Source organism: Microtus ochrogaster, linkage group LG2 (assembly GCF_000317375.1).
Source record: "Microtus ochrogaster isolate Prairie Vole_2 linkage group LG2, MicOch1.0, whole genome shotgun sequence".
NCBI classification, from domain to species: Eukaryota; Metazoa; Chordata; class Mammalia; order Rodentia; family Cricetidae; genus Microtus; species Microtus ochrogaster.
The window spans coordinates 47,899,802-47,921,404 of record NC_022028.1 but is presented as its reverse complement, the minus strand read 5'-3'; the positions used below and the strand labels follow the sequence as shown (position 1 = coordinate 47,921,404).

Below are 21,603 nucleotides of genomic sequence, written 5' to 3'. Positions count from 1 at the left end.
AGGCACCAAACCCTACACTAAGCTGGCCCAGTGTTAGCCTCTCCAGAACTGGGAAGTAAAAGCTCTGAGCAATTCTTGTCCCCCCTGAGGTTCCGGGACCCCAAGTACTGATGAGGGTCACGGGGAAACAGATGAAAGAAATCTAGAGGATGTTGAGCCAACCTGGCCTTGGTGAAGCTAGAGCTTCTGGAAGTCATGCCCTCACAGGCTGCACCGTGGGGCTTGGGCCTGGCCCAGAATTGTGTCTGGGTGAAAAGCGCTGCGGGCCAGTGCCTCTCCCTTGTGACCGCAGTGCTCAGATCCTGTCTTAGGCTGTTTGGAAGGGGTCTCAGCTTCTGTGAATTGTCAGCGATGTGAGGACCCCTAAAATAATGGGCACTTCAGGGGGAGCTGGGTCCAGGACTCCTGTACTCAGACACCTGATTCCCACCTGTTGCTTTCCTACACATGTCCAAGTTTCCCAAGCTCTGAGCCCAGGTGACAGAGTCGCCGCTTCCCCGAGTGTGAGTAATTCAGCCCAGCTGAGAGCCACCCTTGACCTCACTACCAAAGAAGCAACACAGGGCAAAGTCACGAAATAAGCGCCTTATCTTTGCCTGGGGTGGGGGTGGGGTAGGGTGGGGAAAAGACAGCGTTCAAGGTCGACTCACCTGTGGGGCTGCAGCACTAGCAGTGAGGGCACAGCACCACCAGGGGGCGCAGGTTGCAGCATTATCCAGATACTAAAAACAAAAGAAGCATGAGTTGGTAGGGAAAATAGACAGGAACTGAAATATGTTGGTGATTTTTAGTATTTTATTTATTGATATGTTATGTATTTCCCCTGTGTTCTGGATGGTTTTTTTTGTTAACTTGCCATAAGCTAGAGTCACTTGGGGAAGTGAGAACCTCAGTTGAGAAAATGCTCCTGCCAGATCTACCTGTGGACAAGTCTGCAGGGGCATTTTCTTGACTAATGATTGACGTAGAAGGGCCCAGCACACTGCGGGTGGTGTCAACCCTGGGCAGATGGTCCCAGGTTGTAGCAAGCTGGTAAGCAGCACTCCTCATGGCCTCTGCCTCCAGGTTTCTGCTTGAGTTCCTGCCCTGGCTTTTTCAATGAGTGTGTCCTGCAAGATGAAACAAACCCTTTTCTCCCCAGTTGGCTTTTAGTCATGGTGTTTTATCACAGGCATAGGAACCCTAACTAAGGCATGAAAAACTAAACTCATAAAAATGTATGTGTAAACTGGGTGGTGGTGGCATATGCCACGCCCTTAATCCAGCACTCAGGAGGCAGAGGTAGGGTGATTTCTGAATTTGAGGCCAATCTGGTCTCCAAAGCCAAAGTGAGTTCCAAAATAAGTAGGGATATCCAGAGAAACCGTGTCTTCAAACAAACAAACAAACAAACAAAAAATGGTTTTAAAATTTAAAAAAATTACTATTTTATGTGCATGAGTGTTTTGACTGTTTGTCTGTCTGTCTGTGGACCGCATTCATGCCTGGTGCTCTTGGAATTCAGAAGTGTCTAATCCCCTGGAACTGGAGTTCCAGGTGGTTGGGAGCCACCATGTGGGTGCTGGGAACTGACCCTGAGTTCTCTGTAAGAGCAGGCAGTGCTCTTAACTGCAGAACCATGTTCCAACTCTAAAATCATGATTATGATTATCAACATCATCATTATTATTATTATTTTGGTTTTTAAAAATATTTATTTATTTATTATGTATACAACATTCTGCCTCAATGTATGCCCGCACGCCAGAGCAGGGCGCCAGATTTCAGTACAGATGGTTGTGAGCCACCATGTGGTTGCTGGGAATTGAACTCAGGACCTCTGGAATAGCTCTTAACCTCTGAGCCATCTCTCCAGCCCATTATTTTGTTTTTTTGAGAGTTTCCCGGTAGCTATGAAGCTAGTCCAAGCTGAACTCACAGAGATTTGCCTGCCCCTGCCTCCCTAGTGCTGGGATTAAAGGTGTGAGCCACCACTACCCAGTTAAATCCACAATTTTAAAGAAAGACTAACAGGCCTGTGGCCAGTGTTTTCTTAGATGCATATGGGCCAGTCAATGCCTACCAGCCTGAGTCTGAGCCTGGAACCCCATGTGTGCTGGACATCCTCAACACACCTCTGCTCAGTGAATGCCCTGAGCATCCCCTCTGTGAGGAGGTGGCAGTCAGTCCTCACTCTCTTGTTCTCATCACTACCTAGAGACTCATTCTTCTCCAGAGGGGCTGGAGATAGTGCCTGGAAGGCAGTGGAGAGAGCAGCCCTATTTGAGTGACAGGCCTCCAGGGCCCTGCTGTCCCTTGTGGGGTCCTTATGCATCCCTGACCCCTGGAGAATCCTCCTACATGTCTTACATATTAGTTAGCTTCTCTTTATCCCTACTGCCACTTCCCTGGAACAACCATCTCAGCCTCCAGCCCGCCCCTACCCCCTAGCTCTTCTGCTAAGCCCCACCCCCACCCCTCCTCCTCTCCTCGCCCCCAGAGATGCTTCTCCAAGGGCACAGTCATCTTTACCACTGGCTCTGATAACAATGCTTGAAATTTCCCAGGGCAAAATGGAAGACAGGTGAGAACCAAACCAAACTTAGCCAGTCTCAAAGGTTGCCCACATTGCAGGGCAAGGTCAAAGTCTCCCTGATGTCGCTGGTGGCAGGCACAGCTTCCGTCATGTGCAGACAGAGCCTTCCTCAGTCCCCATGCCTGCCTGCCTCTGAACAGAGCCTGGAGCCCACTAGGCTCTGCACTGATATTGCAGAGCCCGGGTTTCAGGTGACTCTTAACCATATCTTGAGCCAGAAGGGTGGAGACAGGTTCAGGTGGGAATGCAGGTCAGGGTCACTATGGACAATGTGTGGTGATAGATGGGGATCTGGGATATTCCTGCAGTCACGCAGATGGCCACATTGGGCAAGAGCAGACCAGAAGGTCTCTCCACACGTTCACAAGCTAGCCTGCCCTCTCCAGGCTCCTGGAGCAGTGTGGTGTAGTCCCTGAGTCCCCTGTGAATGGGCCTGGTCCTCCCTGATCCAGCCAGTCTCTAGGGAACCAGATCAGGTGCTGTCCAAGGCCTGATCCTAGCTAGCCCTGAGAAACTGAGGCAGGAGGGTACAAATAAAGGCCAGCTTGGGAGTCATAGTGAGTTCAAGGATAGCCTGGGCTATCTAGCTCCTCCTCCTCAAATAAAAAAGGATCATTCATAGAGTAACAGAGTTCTCCAGTCAGCAAAGCCATGATGGCCGACAGGGAGACCATTATGCAAGGTTAGAACATCTTGTGAGAAACATTCTCTGGAAGTAGAGCAATGGGGAGTTAGGAAATAGGAGAGAATGTTAAGAAATGTCCAACCTCAACCAAGGAAATCCAAGGCAGAAATACTAGGCATCCAGAAAGGTGCAGAAATGAGCAGTTACCAGTCAAGGGCTGTGGACTATTCCTTTACACCGTGTGAATATATTCCACTGTGATTGGCTTAACAAACTAACTGACTGGCCAATAGATGAACAGGATACAGTTAGGCAGGAAAGTCAGACTGAGATAAGAAAGGCCGAAGCAAAAGAAAAGCCCGCCAAAAAAAAGGGGAACAAGAAAACAAAAAGCCAAGCTGAAAAAGGGAACAAAAAAAAGAAAAAGCGAAAAAAAAAAAGAGGGTTCACTTAAAATGTAAGAGCTAGGGGCTGAAGAGATGGTTCAGTGGTTGGAAGTGCCGGCTGCTCTTCCAGAGGATCCAGGTTCAAGTCCCAGCACCCACATGGCAGCTCACAACTGTCTGTAATTCCTGTTCCAGGGGATCTGACACCCTCATGCAGACATACTTCAGTATGGCAGAACACCAATGTGCATAAAATGCAAATAAAAACTATCATAAAGAATGTAAGAGCTAGTTAGTAATAAGCCTAAGCTGTAGATCGAACATTTATTTATTTATTTGTTTGTTTGTTTGTTTGTTTTTTCAAAACAGGGTTTCTCTGTAGCTTTTTTTTAAAAAAGATTTTTATTTTTATGTATACAGGGTTTTTCCTGCATGTATCCTACCTACAGTACAGAAGAGGGCACCAGATCTTATTACAGATGGTTGTGAGCCACCATGTGGTTGCTGGGAATTGAACTCAGGACCTCCGGAAGAGTAGCCAGTGTTCTTTACCTCTGAGCCATCTCTCCAGCCACCTCTCTGTAGCTTTGGAGCCTGTACTGGAACTAGTTTTTGTAGACCAGACTGGCCTCGAACTCACAGAGATCCACCTGCCTCTGCCTCCCAAGTGCTGGGATTAAAGGCATACACTCCCACTGCTTGGCCACATTTATAGATAATATTAAGTCTCAGTGTCTTTATTTGGGAGTTGCTGGTGGGACAGAAACTTCCACCTACAGTCTACAGTCAAGAAGTCAAGGAAACCTGGAAAGCCTGTGTACTCAGTGAAGGTACGGGAAGCAGACCCACTCTGTCAGCTGCTTCCAGTGTGACTTACAACATCTGGGGGAAGATATTCTACAGATTTTAGAAAGAAACTCTTGTGTCATTTGCCAGCGGTACAGAGTTAGAATGACTGGTTGATTCCTTTCCAGCAAGGCTGAGGGCAAGATGTTTTTGATTAAGCCATTCCAACCTTGTGGGCAAATGCCGTTAGCCCTCAAGTCTGCATGGGATGTTTCTATGAAGCATCCAGGTAGACAGTTTAAGGTCTCAGGAGAACGCCTTACCTCAGAACACTGCTGAGGGTGCACCAAACTCCAAATTAGGGCAGGAAGGAGAGAGTGGTCAATGGAAAAAAAATGGATAAGCTTCTGACCAAGTCTAACTAGAAGTTTCGCCCTGACTGCCGAGCATTCATGGTACTGGAAGGCACTCTGCACGCTACTCGAGGAGAAAGGTAAACACCAACACAGCCTGAACCCTGCAATCTACATCAACCTGCCTGACTCAAGACCGGGTCAACTTGAGAAAATAATCGGTTCCTGACTTGCCCTGAGTAGAACTGTCTGAGGAAATTCCTCTTCCTTGGCCCTTGTTCTGCCGAGAAGTGAGGACAGGGATGTTATTCAGAGCAAGGCTTTGACGTCTGACAGTTGGATGGTCCTTCCAGCGTGAGAAGGAGGATGACTTAACTCATTCATTCCCTGACTACAAGCCCACTCAACTCTAGGGTTTCCAAACACCAACCAGAAACCTGGGCCACACTTCAGCCCCGCCCTCATCGTGACCACGCCCTACCTTCACCCCTGGCCCCTCTCTTCCACCCAGCCTGCTTTTAGTCCTTTGACCTTGGCCTGTATCCTAGGATCCTAGCAGCCCTAGCACGCGCCTGCCCTAGAAAGGTCAGCCGGTGGTTTTGAAACTGGGCCACACACTCTGGGCTCTCCCAGAGGCGGGGTTTATCCCTTTTCTCTTGTGAGTTTAGTAACTAGCGCCTAACGGTTGGAAAGTTGGCTGATTGCTAATTCCTAGGAGGCCGCCCACCGCCTTCTGGATAGCAGAGGCGACATAATCTCTCTAGTCCCCTGAATTTTGGGCTGCAGGTTTTACTGATTCCCAAGTCCATGAAATGGAACACACATGCCATAAATAAAACCTGCAGATTCCGGCCCTCATGTGGGTAGCTGGGGCTCCTCTGACTTCACAAGGCGGAACCTGACAGCAGCCCCCGCCAGCATGGAGAAGGGGGCAAGTCCTGCAGCTCAGGCCTACACCAGATGGCAAGTCTAAGTTTAAGTTTTGAGGCCCCATCAGGCCATTCACTTTCTGTCATCAATGCCTAAGGGCTCCAATTACACCATCCCCAGCCAGCCCTTGTCATTTACAGAGTGATAAGAACCTCGAGTGACTGTCCTAATGAGTGTGAAGAGGAATCTCACTGTGTTTTTAAGAATACAAGTGGGACGGGAGGCAGAGGCAGGCGGATCTCTGTGAGTTCGAGACCAGCCTGGTCTACAGAGCCAGTTCCAGGACAGGCTCCAAAGCCACAGAGAAACCCTGTCTCGAAAAACAAAAAAACAAAAAAAAAAAAAAAAAGGATACAAGTGGGAGCCAGGAGATCCACGACTTTGCAGAGGCAGGTGGATCTCAAGGCTACATAGAGAGACCCTGTCTCAAAGACAAACAAACCAAAAACTCAGGAGGGCACACATGAATATACACATAGGTGCTAAGATTACAAGAAAGTAATGACCAAAAATGTTGGTCTAGGGGCTACTTGTGAGTACTCTTTAACCTGCATATTGAATCCATACACACACACACACACACACACACACACACACACACATATATATCACGACTACTCCTAGGTATGGTGGAGTAGAAAGTTTGTTATCCATACGTGGGTAAGTAGAAGCAGGCACAGGGAGAGTCCAGAGTGGACATAACATGACCAGATGGAGCTGGGCCATGTGAGGAGAGGGGGAGGAGCAAGGGGGAGGGTAGAAAGGGGAACCAGGAGCAGAAGCCCAGAGGTCAAAGTTCCAGGAAGGGGCAGGTAGCCAAAATGACTGGTTTATATAGGGAAGAGCCTTTGGGGGAAGGGCAGCCAAGACCCTTAGCTGGAGAGTGGGGACCAAGGGATGCTGGGAGAACCTGGTGACCAGGCCAGTTTTGATATGTAAAACAGGCACCTCAGCCTTTTGTCCGGGGTTTGAAACTTAACTTATATATATATATTTTATGCTCCATTTCCGGTTTCTAGTCCATTCTATGAAACATTAAATATTAGTATTTTCTACCAAATATTGTAAAACTCGGGATTACAACATGACTATTATCCGAAAGTTTTAATTCCTTCACCCCAGTAAAACATTTTCCCCTCCAGAGACCCTGCTATGTTGTCTGCTTCTGCCTCTCCAGTGCTGGGATTAAAGACATGGGCCACCACAGCTCTGCGACAAAAATAAATCTTAAAATAACAACAACAACAACAACAAAAACATAACAAAAGCAGGCAAAAAGCATAAACCATCAGTATCAGATGGTAGCTCTTTCATAAATACCTCACACACCCGGGTGCCCTCATCCCCACAGGTCACCCCTATCCATGGCACCGCAGATCCAGGGCTCCGGACTGTGGGTACCTTTCCTTAGAGTCCCGGATCTGGCCAGTTTCCCACCAGCTTTGAATCCCTCTAACCAGTTTTGGGGGACTGGTTCCCTACTCTCTGTCCCACGCATAGACCATTCCCCCAAACCAGAAGCTCTCTACGGGCTGTAAGGATTGGGGTGGTGGACGAGTTAGCAAATCCCGCTGAAGTAATGATGAGCCGATATCACGTGGTTTCCCCCTAAATCCCGCAGCTACATCCAGCAGTTGTGGTGGAACGGAGGGTGACTCCAAGCTTTTTTTTTTTTTTTCCCAGCTCGAAGGAGGCTGTGGCAAGCCTTACTCGGAGTCAAAGAGCTGCTGAGGAATGTTCGCCTGAGCCACACCCGCACCTCCGGGCATGCCCAGGATCCATGCCAAGTGGGATTTAAAATGCCCGTGAGACTTGGCTACAGGTTTCCTTTAACTGCACCTTGAACAGCTGTAAAACCAGCTTCCCGTACTATGAACTCCACGTGCTCAGAAACTTCAGTCAGGCACGGGTGGCGGATTCCCTGGGTGGGGACGTTGGTCGTAGCTGCTGGGTGGCTGGGGAGTCTGACTGCGTGCCTGGGAACCCCTGGTTCCTGAACTGCTACGCAGGCAGGCATTTGTGAACTGGAGTGCGCTACGCCCTTCTAAGTGCTGAGGCGCTTCACTCTCTCCGGCAGCCAACCAGAGGGGCGACCAGGTCCCCGAGCCTGTCAGTCAAACGTTGCACTGGGGGCGGAGCCGGGGCGGGGCGGGACAGGACGAACTGGGCGCACTGGCGGCGGCACTGGGCGGGGACAGGCGACAGCGGCTAGAAACGTAGAACGGCAACGGCGGGAGAGGAGCTCGGGCTCCCGGTCTCCTCTGCCACCATGGCCACCGTGGACCTGGAGAAGTTGCGGATGTCGGGGGCTGGCAAGGCCATCGGAGTGCTGACCAGTGGTGGCGATGCGCAAGGTGATGGGGCGCGAAGGCATGTTTATGGGTGGATCCGGGGTTTCTGCCTATCGTCGGGCCCCTCCGGCTCGTCCGCCGTCCCTCGCCCTGGGACCTGGAGATACGAGGCCAGCCATCCTCCCTCGGGGGCACCGCAGCTCCAGGTCCCTGTCCCCAGACTCCACCCCCAGGTCGCTAGCGTACGTGCGGCAGGCCACGGGCCCTGGCATGCCCCGCCCTCGCGCTAAGTCCGCCCGGCTTGGGGGTGTGTCTGCGCAGCACGCAGACCTAAGGCACTCTGTTGCTCCTTTTTGGGCCACACGTGTCAGGACCTCACCGAGGTGTTCCTGGCCGAATCCCACAGCTCAGAAGTTTGAAAGGACCAGGGACCCTATACCCTTCTCCATGCAGCCTCTGATTCCCACTCTGTCTGCACTGGGATGGGGTGAGGGTAGGGCATGCTTGCCCACGTGCCTTCGCCTGGGCTGTTTCCTGTCCCTTGGCTGGAGGCCTAGGTGGAGAACAGAGTAGTAGTACATCGAGCGGGAGTTGGGGGTGGGGGGACGTTCAGAGTATTTCTTAGCGAAGATCTATTCTCACTCCTGTAATAGGGCAAGCACCCCATGGTTATTTGCTCAGGGTCCACACAGCCTCTGCCTGGCTTGGGAGGAACTGCTTCCTCTCAGGCCCTCTTTTGGTGGCCTGATTCCGTGCTGATTGCCGAAGTCTCTGATTCCAGTTGGGCACAGCTGGAGAGCAATGCCATTCAGTTGACGGGAGGGGCGGAGAGGGGAGAGACGGAGAGAGACTGAGGAAGACACGTGGGCTTCGAGGGGCTTAGCTTCCCTGATGCCGGCAGCTGGGACACCTATTAAAAGCGTGGTTGCAAGCCCAGGAAGGCAGAAAAGGTAGTGCAGACTCCCAGCCTGTTGGAAATCTCAGATTCCTGTGGAGTCCCTGGGCCTGGCGGAGGTTGCCAGGCCGCCAGCATACCCTCCTTCACGGCTGTGGCAGTGGAGTATAATAGCTCAGTGCTGGCACTGAGAGTGGGCTGGGGACCTGAGGAAGAATCATTCATGGTAGGGACCCCAAGAGAGGTCCTGACTGGGCCCATCACCTGATAGATAGGCGCTTCAGGGAGGCCAGGAGAACCTGAATCCCACTTGCAGGGCTCCTGGCTCTGGCAGGCATAGGCTATCCACTTTAGGCGCCTGTCTGAGCAAAGGAGTTTCCAGTGTCTGAGAGATGGTAATATTGCAGGTCTCTGTGGGTGTGGAGTTCCTGCTGCCTTCCTTCTGAGGAAGCTGCCAGGCCATGGCCACCAGGGTGACAGACATGCTGTTTGTTTTGGAGGCTAGTGGAGGGGCTAGACTCAGGAGTCCCTTCCTGGTCAGGTGAGGGTAGGCAGAACCCGTTGACATTTTCCCTCGGGCTCCAGGGCAAGTTCCTCACAGGCTTTCCCAGAATCCTCTCTGAGTAGGGCCAGTATCAGTGGGCAAGGAGCAGCAGCTGGTGTCATGGCAGAGTGGCACCGTCTGTTGCCCAAATGCTGGAAGCTGCCTGTGGGTGGCTAGTCAGCTGCTGGGCTCCTCTTGCCTTCTGTGTGTCCATAGTGGCCTCATGAGCCCTCAGTGGCATTGACTGATGAGAACTGGAGAATGGACACTCAGACGCTCTCACAGAACCCATCTGCATGCACTGAACATGTGAACACTGGTTCTCCTCACTAGTGGAGGCAACCTGGGCCCAGACCCGGAGTCCTGGCCTGGCCAGAAACGACCAGCTCCTTTGGCCTGACCCAGGCAATGCCGCTGGCCTATGAAAAGTTTTCTCTTTTCCTCCCAGCCAGGCAGGAAGACCTATGGTTTTCAGGCCCCAGTCTTTCCCTTCCTGTTGGCCTAGAGTCGTGCTAGGGAACCGAGGAAGGCTGTTTCGTCCACCAATGTCTATTTGAACAGAGTAATTTGTTTAAAGGTAACGACAGGTAGAAAAACAAAACAAAATCTATCAACCAAAAGACAGCCCCAACAAACCAGCCTGGCTGACCTCAGTCACATCCCAGCGTAGGCGCTTCAGTTCTCTGGACATCTCTTCCAGCTCCTTTCTTGGACCTGAACAACTTGGACTGTGGTCAGCGTAGGCTCTGATTTCCTGTTTATGCTGCAAGCCGCATGCATTGCTGGGTCTGGGATCGGATGCAGGCCTGTTAGCTGATGAAGAACACCCCGGTAGGCCCAAGATCATCTCTTGGTGCCTGTAAAATACCTTGTTTTACTAGAGGTTACGTCTCTGAGGTTCATTTTCGTAGCAAATGTAGAACCAGGCTTTGGCTCTGCACAGGGCACTCTGAGTGCCAGCTGATAGACAATTGGCTCCCTCTGCTATTGGCCCTTTGATTGGGTCTGGTCTTTGCCCAGTTTATTTTGAGAAGGAAAAGGCAAATTAAAGGGCATCTAAAAAGACCTTTTAGCTGGGTGTGGTACCTTAAGCCCATAATTGCAGTAATTGGGAGACTGTGGCAGGAGGATTGCCATGAGTTCTAGACTACCTATAAAATGAATTGTGGGGACAGTGGAACACAGAGGGTGGGGCCCAGACCTCTGCACAGTCTAGCATATAGAGCAGTGGTATGGGCACCCAAGATGCCACCTCTGGCTATACCCTGCCACCTGGGCCTCAGTTCATAGCACAAAGGATGCACCAAGCTTAGGGGTCTCCCTGTCCTCCAACCCCAGACTCCAAGGCTGTCAACACAGTTATTGGCACTCTACAGAGTGGTTCAATAGTAACAGGAGCTGACTGGTCTGTAGTGGGTGGTGGGGCACGCCTTTAATGCCAGCACTTGGGAGGCAGAGGCAAGAGGAAGGAGCACTCTGAGTTCCAAGACAGCCAGGGCTATACAGAGAAACGCTGTCTCCAAAAAAAGGAAAGAAAGAAAGAAGAAAGGAATTAGTAACAGGAACCCTTTGCCAAAGCAACTTCCTTATGGGTTCTCAGGAACATCTACTCTCCCAGGTCCCATTGCAAGGGTCATGTTTCAACAAGAAGGACAGTGCTTGGTTTGGCACCTGTATTGTTTCTAGGACTCAATGTAGGTTTTATTTTAGTGTTTTGAAGTCATTTACAAGGAAGGGGTACACTGCACCTGATATGATAACATAGCCCTGTGCTGTCCCCCTACCCAGCTGCCTGATGAGATGGCCTTGTCAGCTGACACTGGCCTTTGCAGAAGCCAGAGGTGACTAGGGGTTGGACTCTGGGTCCCTCACCTCTGACATCTCCAAACTCTATCCCCATCCGCTGGGCCTGCTGGCCTGGGCTAAGGAGAGGGAGGAGGCATGGTGGTGTGTACGCAGAGACTGCTTGTTTGTTTCCCAGCCACTCTGACCCGAATAATCAGACAAAAACTGTATTAATTACAACACTGTTCAGTCTATTAGCTCAGGCTTCTTATTAACTAACTCTTACATTTAGATTAACCTATTTCTATTAATCTGTGTATCGGCACAAGGCTGTGGTTTACTGGTAAGGGTCCAGCGACAGTGGTGGCTGCTGCAGACTTACTAACCCGATCTCCCTTGCTGCTCCCACTCAGGTGAGAGCAGGGGGAACCAGCAGCCCATGCCCAGCCTCTGCTTTGGGCACCTCTGACTTTCTAGGCCTTGGTGCTCAGCTCTCCGGGTGCGTGGAATGTTCCCGGCTCCCTCCGACTTCAGCCTCAGCAATAATACTTCCATCTGCTATGGGAGGAGAGGCATTTGCTACTTCTGGACCAATGCCCTTTCCTGCTGTGGGTCCTGGGCAAGTGTGAAGCAGAGCAGAACCAGCATTTCCAGTCTGAGTTTGGAGGACAGGGGAGGCAACCTCTCAGCTAGGGACATCCAGTGACCCTTTGTGCTCGGCGCTGAGACCCAAAGGGCAGGGTATGGCCAGAGCGGGCAGAGTGGCCTTCGGTGCCCATGTCGCCTTCCCTCTCATAGACTACGCTAGTCTATGGCAGAGGTCTGGACTCGTTCTCTGTGTTCCGCTGTTCTCATAGTTCCTAGGCCCCACGGTTAGCACCGATTCTGTGGGCCTCAAGAATGGGGGCTCTGCTGGCTGAGTCAAGGGTCTTCCTGTTGCCATGGATACAGCAGCAGAAGCCGGGGACTAGGAGTGAAAGGAAGCCCGGCCCACCCAAGGGCGGCTGCCACTCTCCTCCACAGCTTTCTAAGTGTTCCGGGGAGTTAAGTAGTTGAATGCCAGACTCTAATTTCCTGGCTCCCAGCCCACTGGGATGGGGTGCCCTGGGAGTGTTCAGTTCTCTCTACCTGGACTGATGGCGTGTTCCAACTCCCTTGCAGGTATGAATGCTGCTGTCAGGGCTGTGACTCGCATGGGCATATATGTGGGGGCCAAAGTCTTCCTCATCTACGAGGTAAGGCCGCGTGTGGTGGGGGTGTGGTGGGGGGTGAGGTGGGAGGAGCCTATGCTGAGGTAACCTGTGTGCACCTACAGGAAACACATTTTTTTCTGTGGTACAGGACAGTGTGTTCTGTTCTGGTCACCTTGGAAGCTTTCAGATGTCTGGACCTGGACTAATGGGATGTGTGTTGTCTGGGGGAAGGGAGTTGAGCCAAGGCATCTGCAGAATGAGACATATTACAGGGTTGGTGCCCACTGATACTTGTCCCATAGCCACTGCTGGACACTGTTCAATGATGGAGGCCTCGGTTATGGAAGGAAGGTCGCTAGGAGACCAGCCAGGACAACAAGATCAATGCGGGAGGGTCCAGGCCCTACCTATGCCAGCCCTGCTTTGTCTCTTGCTGTCCAGTAGCACAATCCATCTCCCCAGGTTTTTTCAGCATAGAGCCTTAGGGGCAGAACCCCGCCCCTTCCCTGGGCTACACTGTCTATCCTGGTCCGCTCTATCATTGTGGCCTATAGAAGGCAAGGTCAGGGTGAGGGGCTCCCTGACGTTGTTGCTTCGGGTGGACACTGCAGTCTGTGAGCCATTTTCTCTTTTCCTCTTCCCACCCTCTCCCTGAGTGTCTTGTCTTCCTTCTCCCTCCGGCAGGCTCCGGAATTCCCTTTATTATCTTGTGGGTTACATTGTTTTTCTTTTTATATACAATGTATCCAACCCTTGCTGTTGCTCTGCCTCTTCATAGGGCCTCTGCCTCTGCCTCTGCCTCTGCCTCTGCCTCTGCCTCTGCCTCTCCCTCTCGCTTCTGGGTGTGTCCTTGTGCCTTTGCCCTGGCCCCAAGTTATGGCAGGGCCATACCCAGTCTTCTGCTCAACAGATGTGGGGGAGGGAGAGATAGTGGGGGCTCCCCCCTAGTACAGAAGATACTGCTCCCTCTCTGAGTGCAGGCTTCAGGCTTGGATGGGGGGGCACCCTGCAACTACTGCAGTGGAATCTCAGAGATCTGAGGCACGGGAGCCTGGCAGCTGTGACTGAGAATATGGGGGCTCCCAATGGGGAGAACTGGGTCCAAGCCGTATGTGAAGTCCCTTTCCTTAGGATCCTGGCCTCTTTGGAGAAGTGGGAATACAGAAGGCCAGGTGTGTGTGGTATGTGCCTTTAATCCCAGTGCTCAAGCTGCAGAGGAAGGAGGATCTCTGTGAGTTAAGGGACCAGCCTGATCTATGTAGCCAAATAAATACATAAATATGAGTTCTCCCTCGTGTCCTTATGGGTGGAGGTCTTTTAATGACTGTGTAAGTAAGCGGGGGCTGCTTTGTTCTCTTGGACCTTTCGGCTTGGGGTTCCCGCGGAGGAGAGGGGCCTGGACTTTACGGTGGTCAGCAGCAGCAGAGAGGGAAGCACAGAGATGCTGCCCCTGTCCATCACTGCAGGGCCCTGCAGAGTGCCCCTCCTCCTCAGAGACCTCTACACAGACAGCACTAAGAGTCCGTACTTCCAAGGAGAGAGGGATTTCAGAGAGAGCCAGTGTGAAGCCGATGGGGTTAAAAAGAGACATTTTAAATAGAACCAAGCACCCCTAAGAGTGTGGGGGAGTATCGGTGAGGGATCTTCAAGGGATTTATTTATTTATTTATTTATTTATTTATTTATTTATTTATTGAGACAGGGACAGGGTTTCTCTGTAGCTTTGGAGCCTGCCCTGGAACTCACTCTGTAGACCAGGCTAGCCTTGAACTCACAGATACCTGATTACCTCTGCCTCCCAAGTGCTGGAGTTAAAAGGCATGTCCACATCACCACTGCCCACCAGAAACACAGATTTAAGTTCCCCCAAATTCCATGTTGCAATGCGGGAACGGTTTCATGAAGTGTCACAGTTTTACAGAACAAAAAAAGGCATAAATCAAGGCCAGTTTAAAATACATTGGTGGGGGGGGGTCAGAGAGGCGATAACAGGATATGGGGGTAGCTTTTTTGTAGGGCTCAGGTGCTGTCTGATGAGCCAGTGGAAGCTGGTGGTCTGCTGAGCTAATGGATTCCCAGGGGTTGTTATCTGTTAGACGCAGGATGTTAGTTCTGATACTGGGATGGGCAAGGCCAGATACGGTGTTGGGCCTCTGGGCCGGCAACAGTCCACCGTCTCCATGTTCCTGCCGCTCTAACCAATCGGCCTCTGCACATACAGCTTCTTTTCGGGAATTCTTGTTGACACTTAGCAGGTGATTTTGTTTTACCAGTGATGTCTTGGAGCTTGCACATTAATTAATGGTCCCACTTTTTTCCTTTCACGGCTGGAGGTCTTAGGGGCCCAAAGGAGGTGCAGTTGGCCTGGCTTGAGCTAGGAAAAGCTACTTACTCCTCAGGCCGGGGTGCCTTGTCCTTCTGTGGCTCCTGAGAACCTTCTGGTTGGATTCCAGGGGTGGAGGCAGAGCTGCTATTGTGGCTTCTGGGGCCTGAGCTGACCCTTCACTGTGATGTTTTCTACACACGCTCTGGGGCCTTACCACTTAGCTAGGGAGGAGCACAGGCCAGAGCTGAGCTGGACGGCCCAGGCCAAGCATGGCATGCCCACTTCTCCCTGGTGCTGGAAGGCCAGGAGTGTCCCCTGAGGAGTTTGAACTACGTGGTAGAGGCCGTCCGTCTGGTCTTACTGTCCTGCTGCGATGAGACACCATAAGCACGGTAACTCTTATAAAAGAAAGTATTTAATTGGGGTGGCAACTTACAGTTTTAGAGGTTCAGTCCATTATCATCGTGCTGGGGAATCATGGTGGCGTGTAGGCAGACATGGTGCTGGAGGAGTATCTGAGAATCCTTCATCTTGTAAGAAACAGGAAGCTGACTGACAGGAACAAAAGACCTCAGAGCCAGCCCCCACAGTGACACACTTCTTCCAACAAAGCCACGCCCCCTAATAGTGCCTCTCCCTTTGGAGGCCATTTTCTTTCAAACCATCAGACTTACCCATGTCCATCATGTATAAAACCCACAGACAGCATTTGTGGTAGAGACATTTGGCACCTTGCTGTCTGATGAACAGCAGCAGAGGTCAGTAAAGAAGCCAAGTGGAATTCCCACGAGGGTCCGGTTTATAACCTCCAGCATGAAAAATAAGTGCAGTCTAGAACTGTGGGGTGTACTGCCCTGCGCTGCTATGCTCTGGGGTGAAGATTGGCCATAAGTACCTGGGGACACATAGGACACTCACTGTCTTCTGTGGCTGCCCCCACATCCATGGGACTTGTGAATTCTCCCTTGGGTATGGGCATGTCCCCCTGGGGAGTAGTATGTGTGTGTCCCTGGCAGCCTGATTTTGGCCTTAGAAACTAGGTGTTACATATGTCCATGGGTAGGGGAGGGCGTCACACTATGTTGTCGCGTAGCAGGAAGCTCTCATAGTCCCCTCAGACCACAGCCGGGTCATTTCCACCACTCACACTGGACAGATCTCTTCTGAAGGACATCGGGCTTCCCTAGGGGCTTCTGTGTCTTGGCCTTCTCTCTCCTATTTAGATGCAATGATATGAGCTCTGCTTGGAGGCAGTCCTCAGGTGTCTGCTTGTACCATGAGCATGCACTGAGTGTTTTCCTCTGTAGTAATGGACTCCTGGGCATGTCGAACATGCCTGGAGTCTGGCATCGGCTGCTGGGCCTGTGAGCAGCAGGGTTTGTGGCTGGGCTCCTAGAGCCAGCTCACTGCGGTGAGCACAGTGCTGCTGGCTACAGTGGGGCTGTAATCTCATCCGTCCGTCTTTGCTTTCAGGGCTACGAGGGCCTTGTGGAAGGAGGTGAGAACATCAAGCCAGCCAACTGGCTCAGTGTTTCCAACATCATCCAGCTGGTGAGGCTTGAAGTCAGATGGCTCCTTCCCACTCCGGCAGTGTGTGAGCATGTGTGGGTGTGCACACGCATAGAGACACTCAGATACAGAGATCTCATGGGTGCACAGACACATAGACATGTCAAATGACAGACAGACAGACAGACAGACAGACACACACACACACACACACACACACACACACGAGGCAGTAGTCTAGACCAGGGAGGCTGTGGGTGGAGACAGGGATGGTTCTGTTCTGGTGTGTGGTGTGTGTCATGTGATGTGTGTTCTTTCTAGTTCTTTCTAGTTCTAAGACTTGTGGATATTCCCCAGACCCAAATTTTTGGACTTAAGGAGAAAGGCCAGAGAGAAGGGGGAACCACACAAGGTTCTAGAGACTTTTCACTCTAATTCTGTGGGGTCCATCTTGTCCAGCAGTGACATCTCTCTGATGCCTCCTGGGACCTTCTGCCACCCCACCTAAAGGCCCCTTCCTCTTCCATGCAGGGTGGCACCATTATTGGCAGTGCCCGTTGCAAGGCCTTCACCACGAGGGAAGGACGCCTGGCAGCAGCCTACAATCTACTCCAACATGGCATCACCAACCTGTGTGTCATTGGTGGGGACGGTAGCCTCACGGGTGCCAACATCTTCCGCAATGAGTGGGGCAGCCTCCTGGAGGAGCTGGTGAAGGAAGGTAGGTCGTGTACAGCTGGCTCTTACCTGGCTCTGGAGGTAGCTGGAGGTCATCTCTTCCAGGACAGCTTCTGATGTGGGATGGTCACCCTGGTGGCCAGGTCAGCATGAACCCACCGCTCCTGGCCTCAAAGAACCCTCGAGATCACAGGTGGTGTCCCGTGTTCTAGTATAGCATGTTCCTGGTCATGTGACGGCCGTGCTTGTAACTGATTCCTAAGAGAGTCTGGTGTGGGACACAGAGGTGTAGCTTTGGCTTGGGTGACGTTTGGCTCAAGGCCCAAGGTTGCAGCTTGGAAGGTGACATCTCAGCCATTCTGTGTCTCCTGGAACACAGAGGGTCCCCCGTGGTCCCCTGGAGGCTTCCTACTGGGTGATGAGGCATTTGGGGCCCTGCTGGGCTATACCCCTTCTTATAGATGGTGGATGAGGGAGGAAAAGGTGTGGTGGCTGAAGCAGCTGCTCGGGTCGCAGCCCTCACCAAGCCTGTGGTTCTCTGGTGCAGGTAAGATCTCAGAGTCCATGGCTCAGAAGTATGCACACTTGAGCATCGCCGGGCTGGTGGGCTCCATCGATAATGACTTCTGCGGGACCGACATGACCATCGGCACGGACTCAGCCCTGCACCGCATTATGGAGGTTATTGACGCCATTACCACCACTGCCCAGAGGTAAGTGGGGACCCATGCTAACAAGGCTCGCTGGGGTGGGGGCTCTGTACCATCGTGGTAGTGAAGTTGGCCTCACGGGGGCTGCCGTAGTAGGGGCAGTGGAGCAGGTAGCCAGTGGGCTCTATAGCGGTATCTTTAACTCTTGGCTTTTAGGCCAGTACCCTCTGCTGAAGGAGATGCTGGGGTCAGTTCCCACCCTTCTAGGTGTCAGTGCGACATTGGCAGTGCACCCTACTTGTCAGAGGCTACTGTACTCCAGGGTGGTGGTGCCCCTGAAGGGGATGCTTGGGCTCAAACCAGGGGTCACCAGGTTTGGATCAGGACCAGGCCCTCAGGATGGTTGAGAACTGTCTCGAATATTGATGGGTGTTTTCTAGTCCAGGGAGCAGGTAGCCCATGGGCATGAGGAGGTGGGCACTGTCCTCGGTCAGCACCCCGTCCTCTTGGTATAGTTTGGTGGATTAAGATGTGTGGCCTACGAGACCTGGCACTGTTATCTGCACTCATTTTGTCTCCGCAGCCACCAGAGGACCTTTGTGTTGGAGGTGATGGGGCGTCATTGCGGGTAAGGAGACTGGCTTTAGTCGGCGGGGAGTGCTGGGGCACCTGGGGGCTGCTGGGGACAGTGGGGTGCAGACACATAGTGTCTGGAATGCACCAGTTGGTCACTTAGTGTTAAGAGTATGAGGGAGCCCTGGTGGGCACCAGGGAGGATAGAGACAGGGAGGAGGCCCTGAGCAGGCTTGGTCCCTCTGCTCCTCCAGATACCTGGCACTGGTGTCTGCGCTGGCCTCAGGGGCTGATTGGCTGTTCATCCCTGAAGCACCTCCTGAGGATGGCTGGGAGAATTTCATGTGTGAGAGGCTGGGCGAGGTGAGTGGCCAACAGGGATTTCTACTTCAGCCACTTGAGAATCTAAGAGGCAGGTGTCCCTGGGACCCCGTTCATTCGATCGCTGGTTCAGCAGCACCTGCCAGCACCCTTTGGGGGATCTGGGAGGGTTGTGGCACTGACCTCTGGATGTGCTTGTGGGAAGGTTATAGCACTGATGGCTGGATGGGCCTGGGGAAGGGCCACACTGCTGACTTCTGCATGTGTGATGTGAGGTTCACAGTGCTGACTGCTGGACACACCAGCAGTCCTACCCATTGTGGGCAGAGCCAGTGGGCAGAGATGTTCAGACCACTGTCTGGGCATCTCTGTGGCCAGTGCAGGGAGCATGGCAGATTTGTTTCTTGGAGTACTGGCAGTAGATCTCGCCTCTGAAAGGTGGCCTCATAAATCAGGCCTCAGCAATGACTCTGTAAGAAATGTAACCCTGTAAAGGCCCAAAGGGTAGGTGAGGGGCCTGGGGGCTTTTCTGCCAGGTCTGTGCTCCCCTGAGGGTGGTAAGTTCTGATTCAGGAAGTAAGTGTCTAGAAGTGTCGGTGGGTGGTGTCTGCTGGGTCCTAACTTGGGGACCCTGGAAGCAAGAGAAATGGGGTGCCTGGTAGGAGAGGTCCCAGAGAGCTGGGGAAGGTGGCTGGTCCCTTGGTCTGGAGCAGGCAAAGGCAGTCTGGCACATGGCTCTTGAGATGAAGCTGAGGTGACTCTGGCATAAGCAGGTATATACTCTGCTCTGCAGAGGACCCACACAGACAGGGTGGGGCCCACTTATCTGTCTGTCCAGCGACTGTGTGTGTGTGTGTACACACATGCCTGTTTTGGAGAGGCAGACCCCCAGAACAGAGCCAGTACTTCCTCCCTGGGGCTATGCATCCTATCCAGACAGTAGAGCTTCCTGGGGAGTCATGACCTGTTTCTAGAACCTTCCCAAGAGAAGCTACTGGTAGGATGGAGGTAGAACAAAGTGGGCAAGGCCTAGATAGAGGCAGCAGTGCCAGGCAGGGCCTGAGCACCTGGGGTCTGCGTACCTGGCCCTCACCTGCCTGGGTCAGGTGATGGACTTGAGCCTCAGGATTTTGGATCTTTTCCCCTGAAGATGTAGGCGTTTCCTGCCTTGTCCATTGCTCACGCTGAAGGGAGGGGAGGAGCCTGGCTATTAGACTCTGCCTGCAGCCTTGGCCTGGAGGTCAGGCTCCATGCCAGCCTCACCTCCTCCTCCCTGTAGCTCTCTAATGCCCTCGATTATAACCGGGTCTCTCACAAGCTGCTTCCAGCTTCCTGACACAGGAGCAGCATGCGTTCTCTGCCAGCCTGTGCCATACCAATTCTAGGTCAGCCTCGGCTGTGCTGTGAGACTGTCTCACTAGCTGCTTCCACCCTGCCCTTACTGAGGCTCTGGGTGTCAGTGCAGCCTGCAGGCTGGTGCATCATGAAGGTCCGTCTGTCGGATCACTGAAGAGAGAAGCCGAGGAGCAAGCGTGCTCTGTTATGGTTAGATTAGCTTGTGACACTGACTCACCTAGGGAGAGCTCTTGTTGGGCCTCCTGGGTCCCCTGTGCTAAGTGTAGCCCTCCCATTAGTTCCGGTGTAGAGAGTGGATCAGAACCCCTGGCTTTTGGTTGGCATTGGAAGGTTTCCCCGTTGAAGAATGCAGAAACAGCCTGAGAAGGGACCTGAGTCTCTAATTAGCTACCTGCAGGAACGGTTATTTCTGGTCTGCCCCCTGCAGACACCCTAGCCAGTACCTGCTTATCCCCTGTCCCCACTACCTAGCCTATTGCTTGCTGCCTTCCACGAGGACTGTGTGGTCCTGGTTGGCTGGCCTCGGCTCTGCCATGCACTCCAGATCTCTTTCCCTCTTTCTTGTCCTTGCTCAAGTGGGTTGCAGATAGTGTCCTAGACCCCAGTGAGGCTTGCTGTCCCCATGGCCACATGCTGTGTGTGGTCCATGGCTGGAGAGTGAGCCCAGTGTCTCTGATAGACGCGGAGCCGCGGATCGCGACTAAACATCATTATCATCGCAGAGGGAGCCATCGACCGGCATGGAAAACCCATCACATCCAGCTACGTGAAGAATGTGAGTATAGCAGCCTCCCGGGGCACGACATGTCCTCTCCGGTCCCCTGGCTCCAGCTCTCTCTCCTGCAGAGGCCCTGCTGGTCCTGGGTTGGCCCCTCCCTGGACTGAAACTGACACTGGGAGCTGCTTCCTCCTCTTGACATTATCAGTTGTAGGGTGGCTGGCTGGGGTCTCCAGGGAAGCTGAGGACTCAGGTCTGGTGCAAGTCATGGTCCCTCTGTACTGTGAGCCCCAACCCTTTGGGTCCTGACTGCATTCAGTCTGTCTCTGGCTGGGCCCCTCAATACCCCAGTGTTAGGTCTTAGTTCTGTGAGCTCTCCAAGTGATGGGTCCCCACCCTCCACTCCAGACTCAGCACTCAACAGTGTGGACTTGCCCGATGTGTTGCACACCTGTAATCCCATGAGGCAGAAGGAATGTGAGTTCTGTGCCAGCCTGGCATTCATACAAATTCTAGGCTAGCCCTGGCTTTGTAATGAACTTTTATCTCAAAACAAAGCTAAGCAAAACTAAACAGAACTAACACCTGGGACTGAAGAGCCTGCCTCTAGCCTCTGGTGGTGGTGGGCACCCCTCGCGAAGACACAGCCCTCCCCCTCCTGCCTTGGTGTTCCTACCTTTGCCCCCGCCCCCTCTGCCAGTGATTGTGTCCCCATATGTTCTGATTCTGTGTCAGGACTCTAACCTATTTGCTATTCTGTCTGTACCCAGGCCCCCTGAACCACAGGGGTTCAGTGGATGCTGAGTAGAGAGGCCAGAGAGTACGTTCAGTGTTGAATAGCCAGGGCCGTAGGCCATGAAACATAACCAGTCCTGGATGCACAGATGTTCCTCCATATGCATGTACACATGGACCCTCCATGCACACACTTGGTCACATGGTCTTCACATACACGTTCGCACTCACATGAGCTCCAGGCTTGGATGCTGTAGCATCTTTCTTAGACTGGTTCTAGGGACCCTCAGGACTGTTTGTAAATCTAAGGCTACACGAGTGGACCATGGAGACTGGGCCCATGGACAAAGCTGGGCAGTACCTCCTGCAGAATC

At 52.5% G+C, this 21,603-nt stretch overlaps 1 protein-coding gene across 1 annotated transcript in view; it reads left to right on the top strand.

Annotated features, from left to right (window-relative positions):
• Positions 1-7,816: 7,816 nt before the first annotated feature.
• Positions 7,817-21,603, top strand: part of Pfkl (phosphofructokinase, liver type) — a 22,455-nt gene continuing 8,668 nt past the window's right edge. The window contains exons 1-8 of the mRNA XM_005360263.3: positions 7,817-8,009; positions 12,332-12,405; positions 16,163-16,240; positions 16,730-16,919; positions 17,424-17,589; positions 18,110-18,154; positions 18,354-18,462; positions 20,456-20,582. Coding sequence (XP_005360320.1) covers positions 7,925-8,009; positions 12,332-12,405; positions 16,163-16,240; positions 16,730-16,919; positions 17,424-17,589; positions 18,110-18,154; positions 18,354-18,462; positions 20,456-20,582 — 874 coding nt within the window. The 5' untranslated portion in view covers positions 7,817-7,924. The remainder of the gene's footprint in view (positions 8,010-12,331; positions 12,406-16,162; positions 16,241-16,729; positions 16,920-17,423; positions 17,590-18,109; positions 18,155-18,353; positions 18,463-20,455; positions 20,583-21,603) is intronic.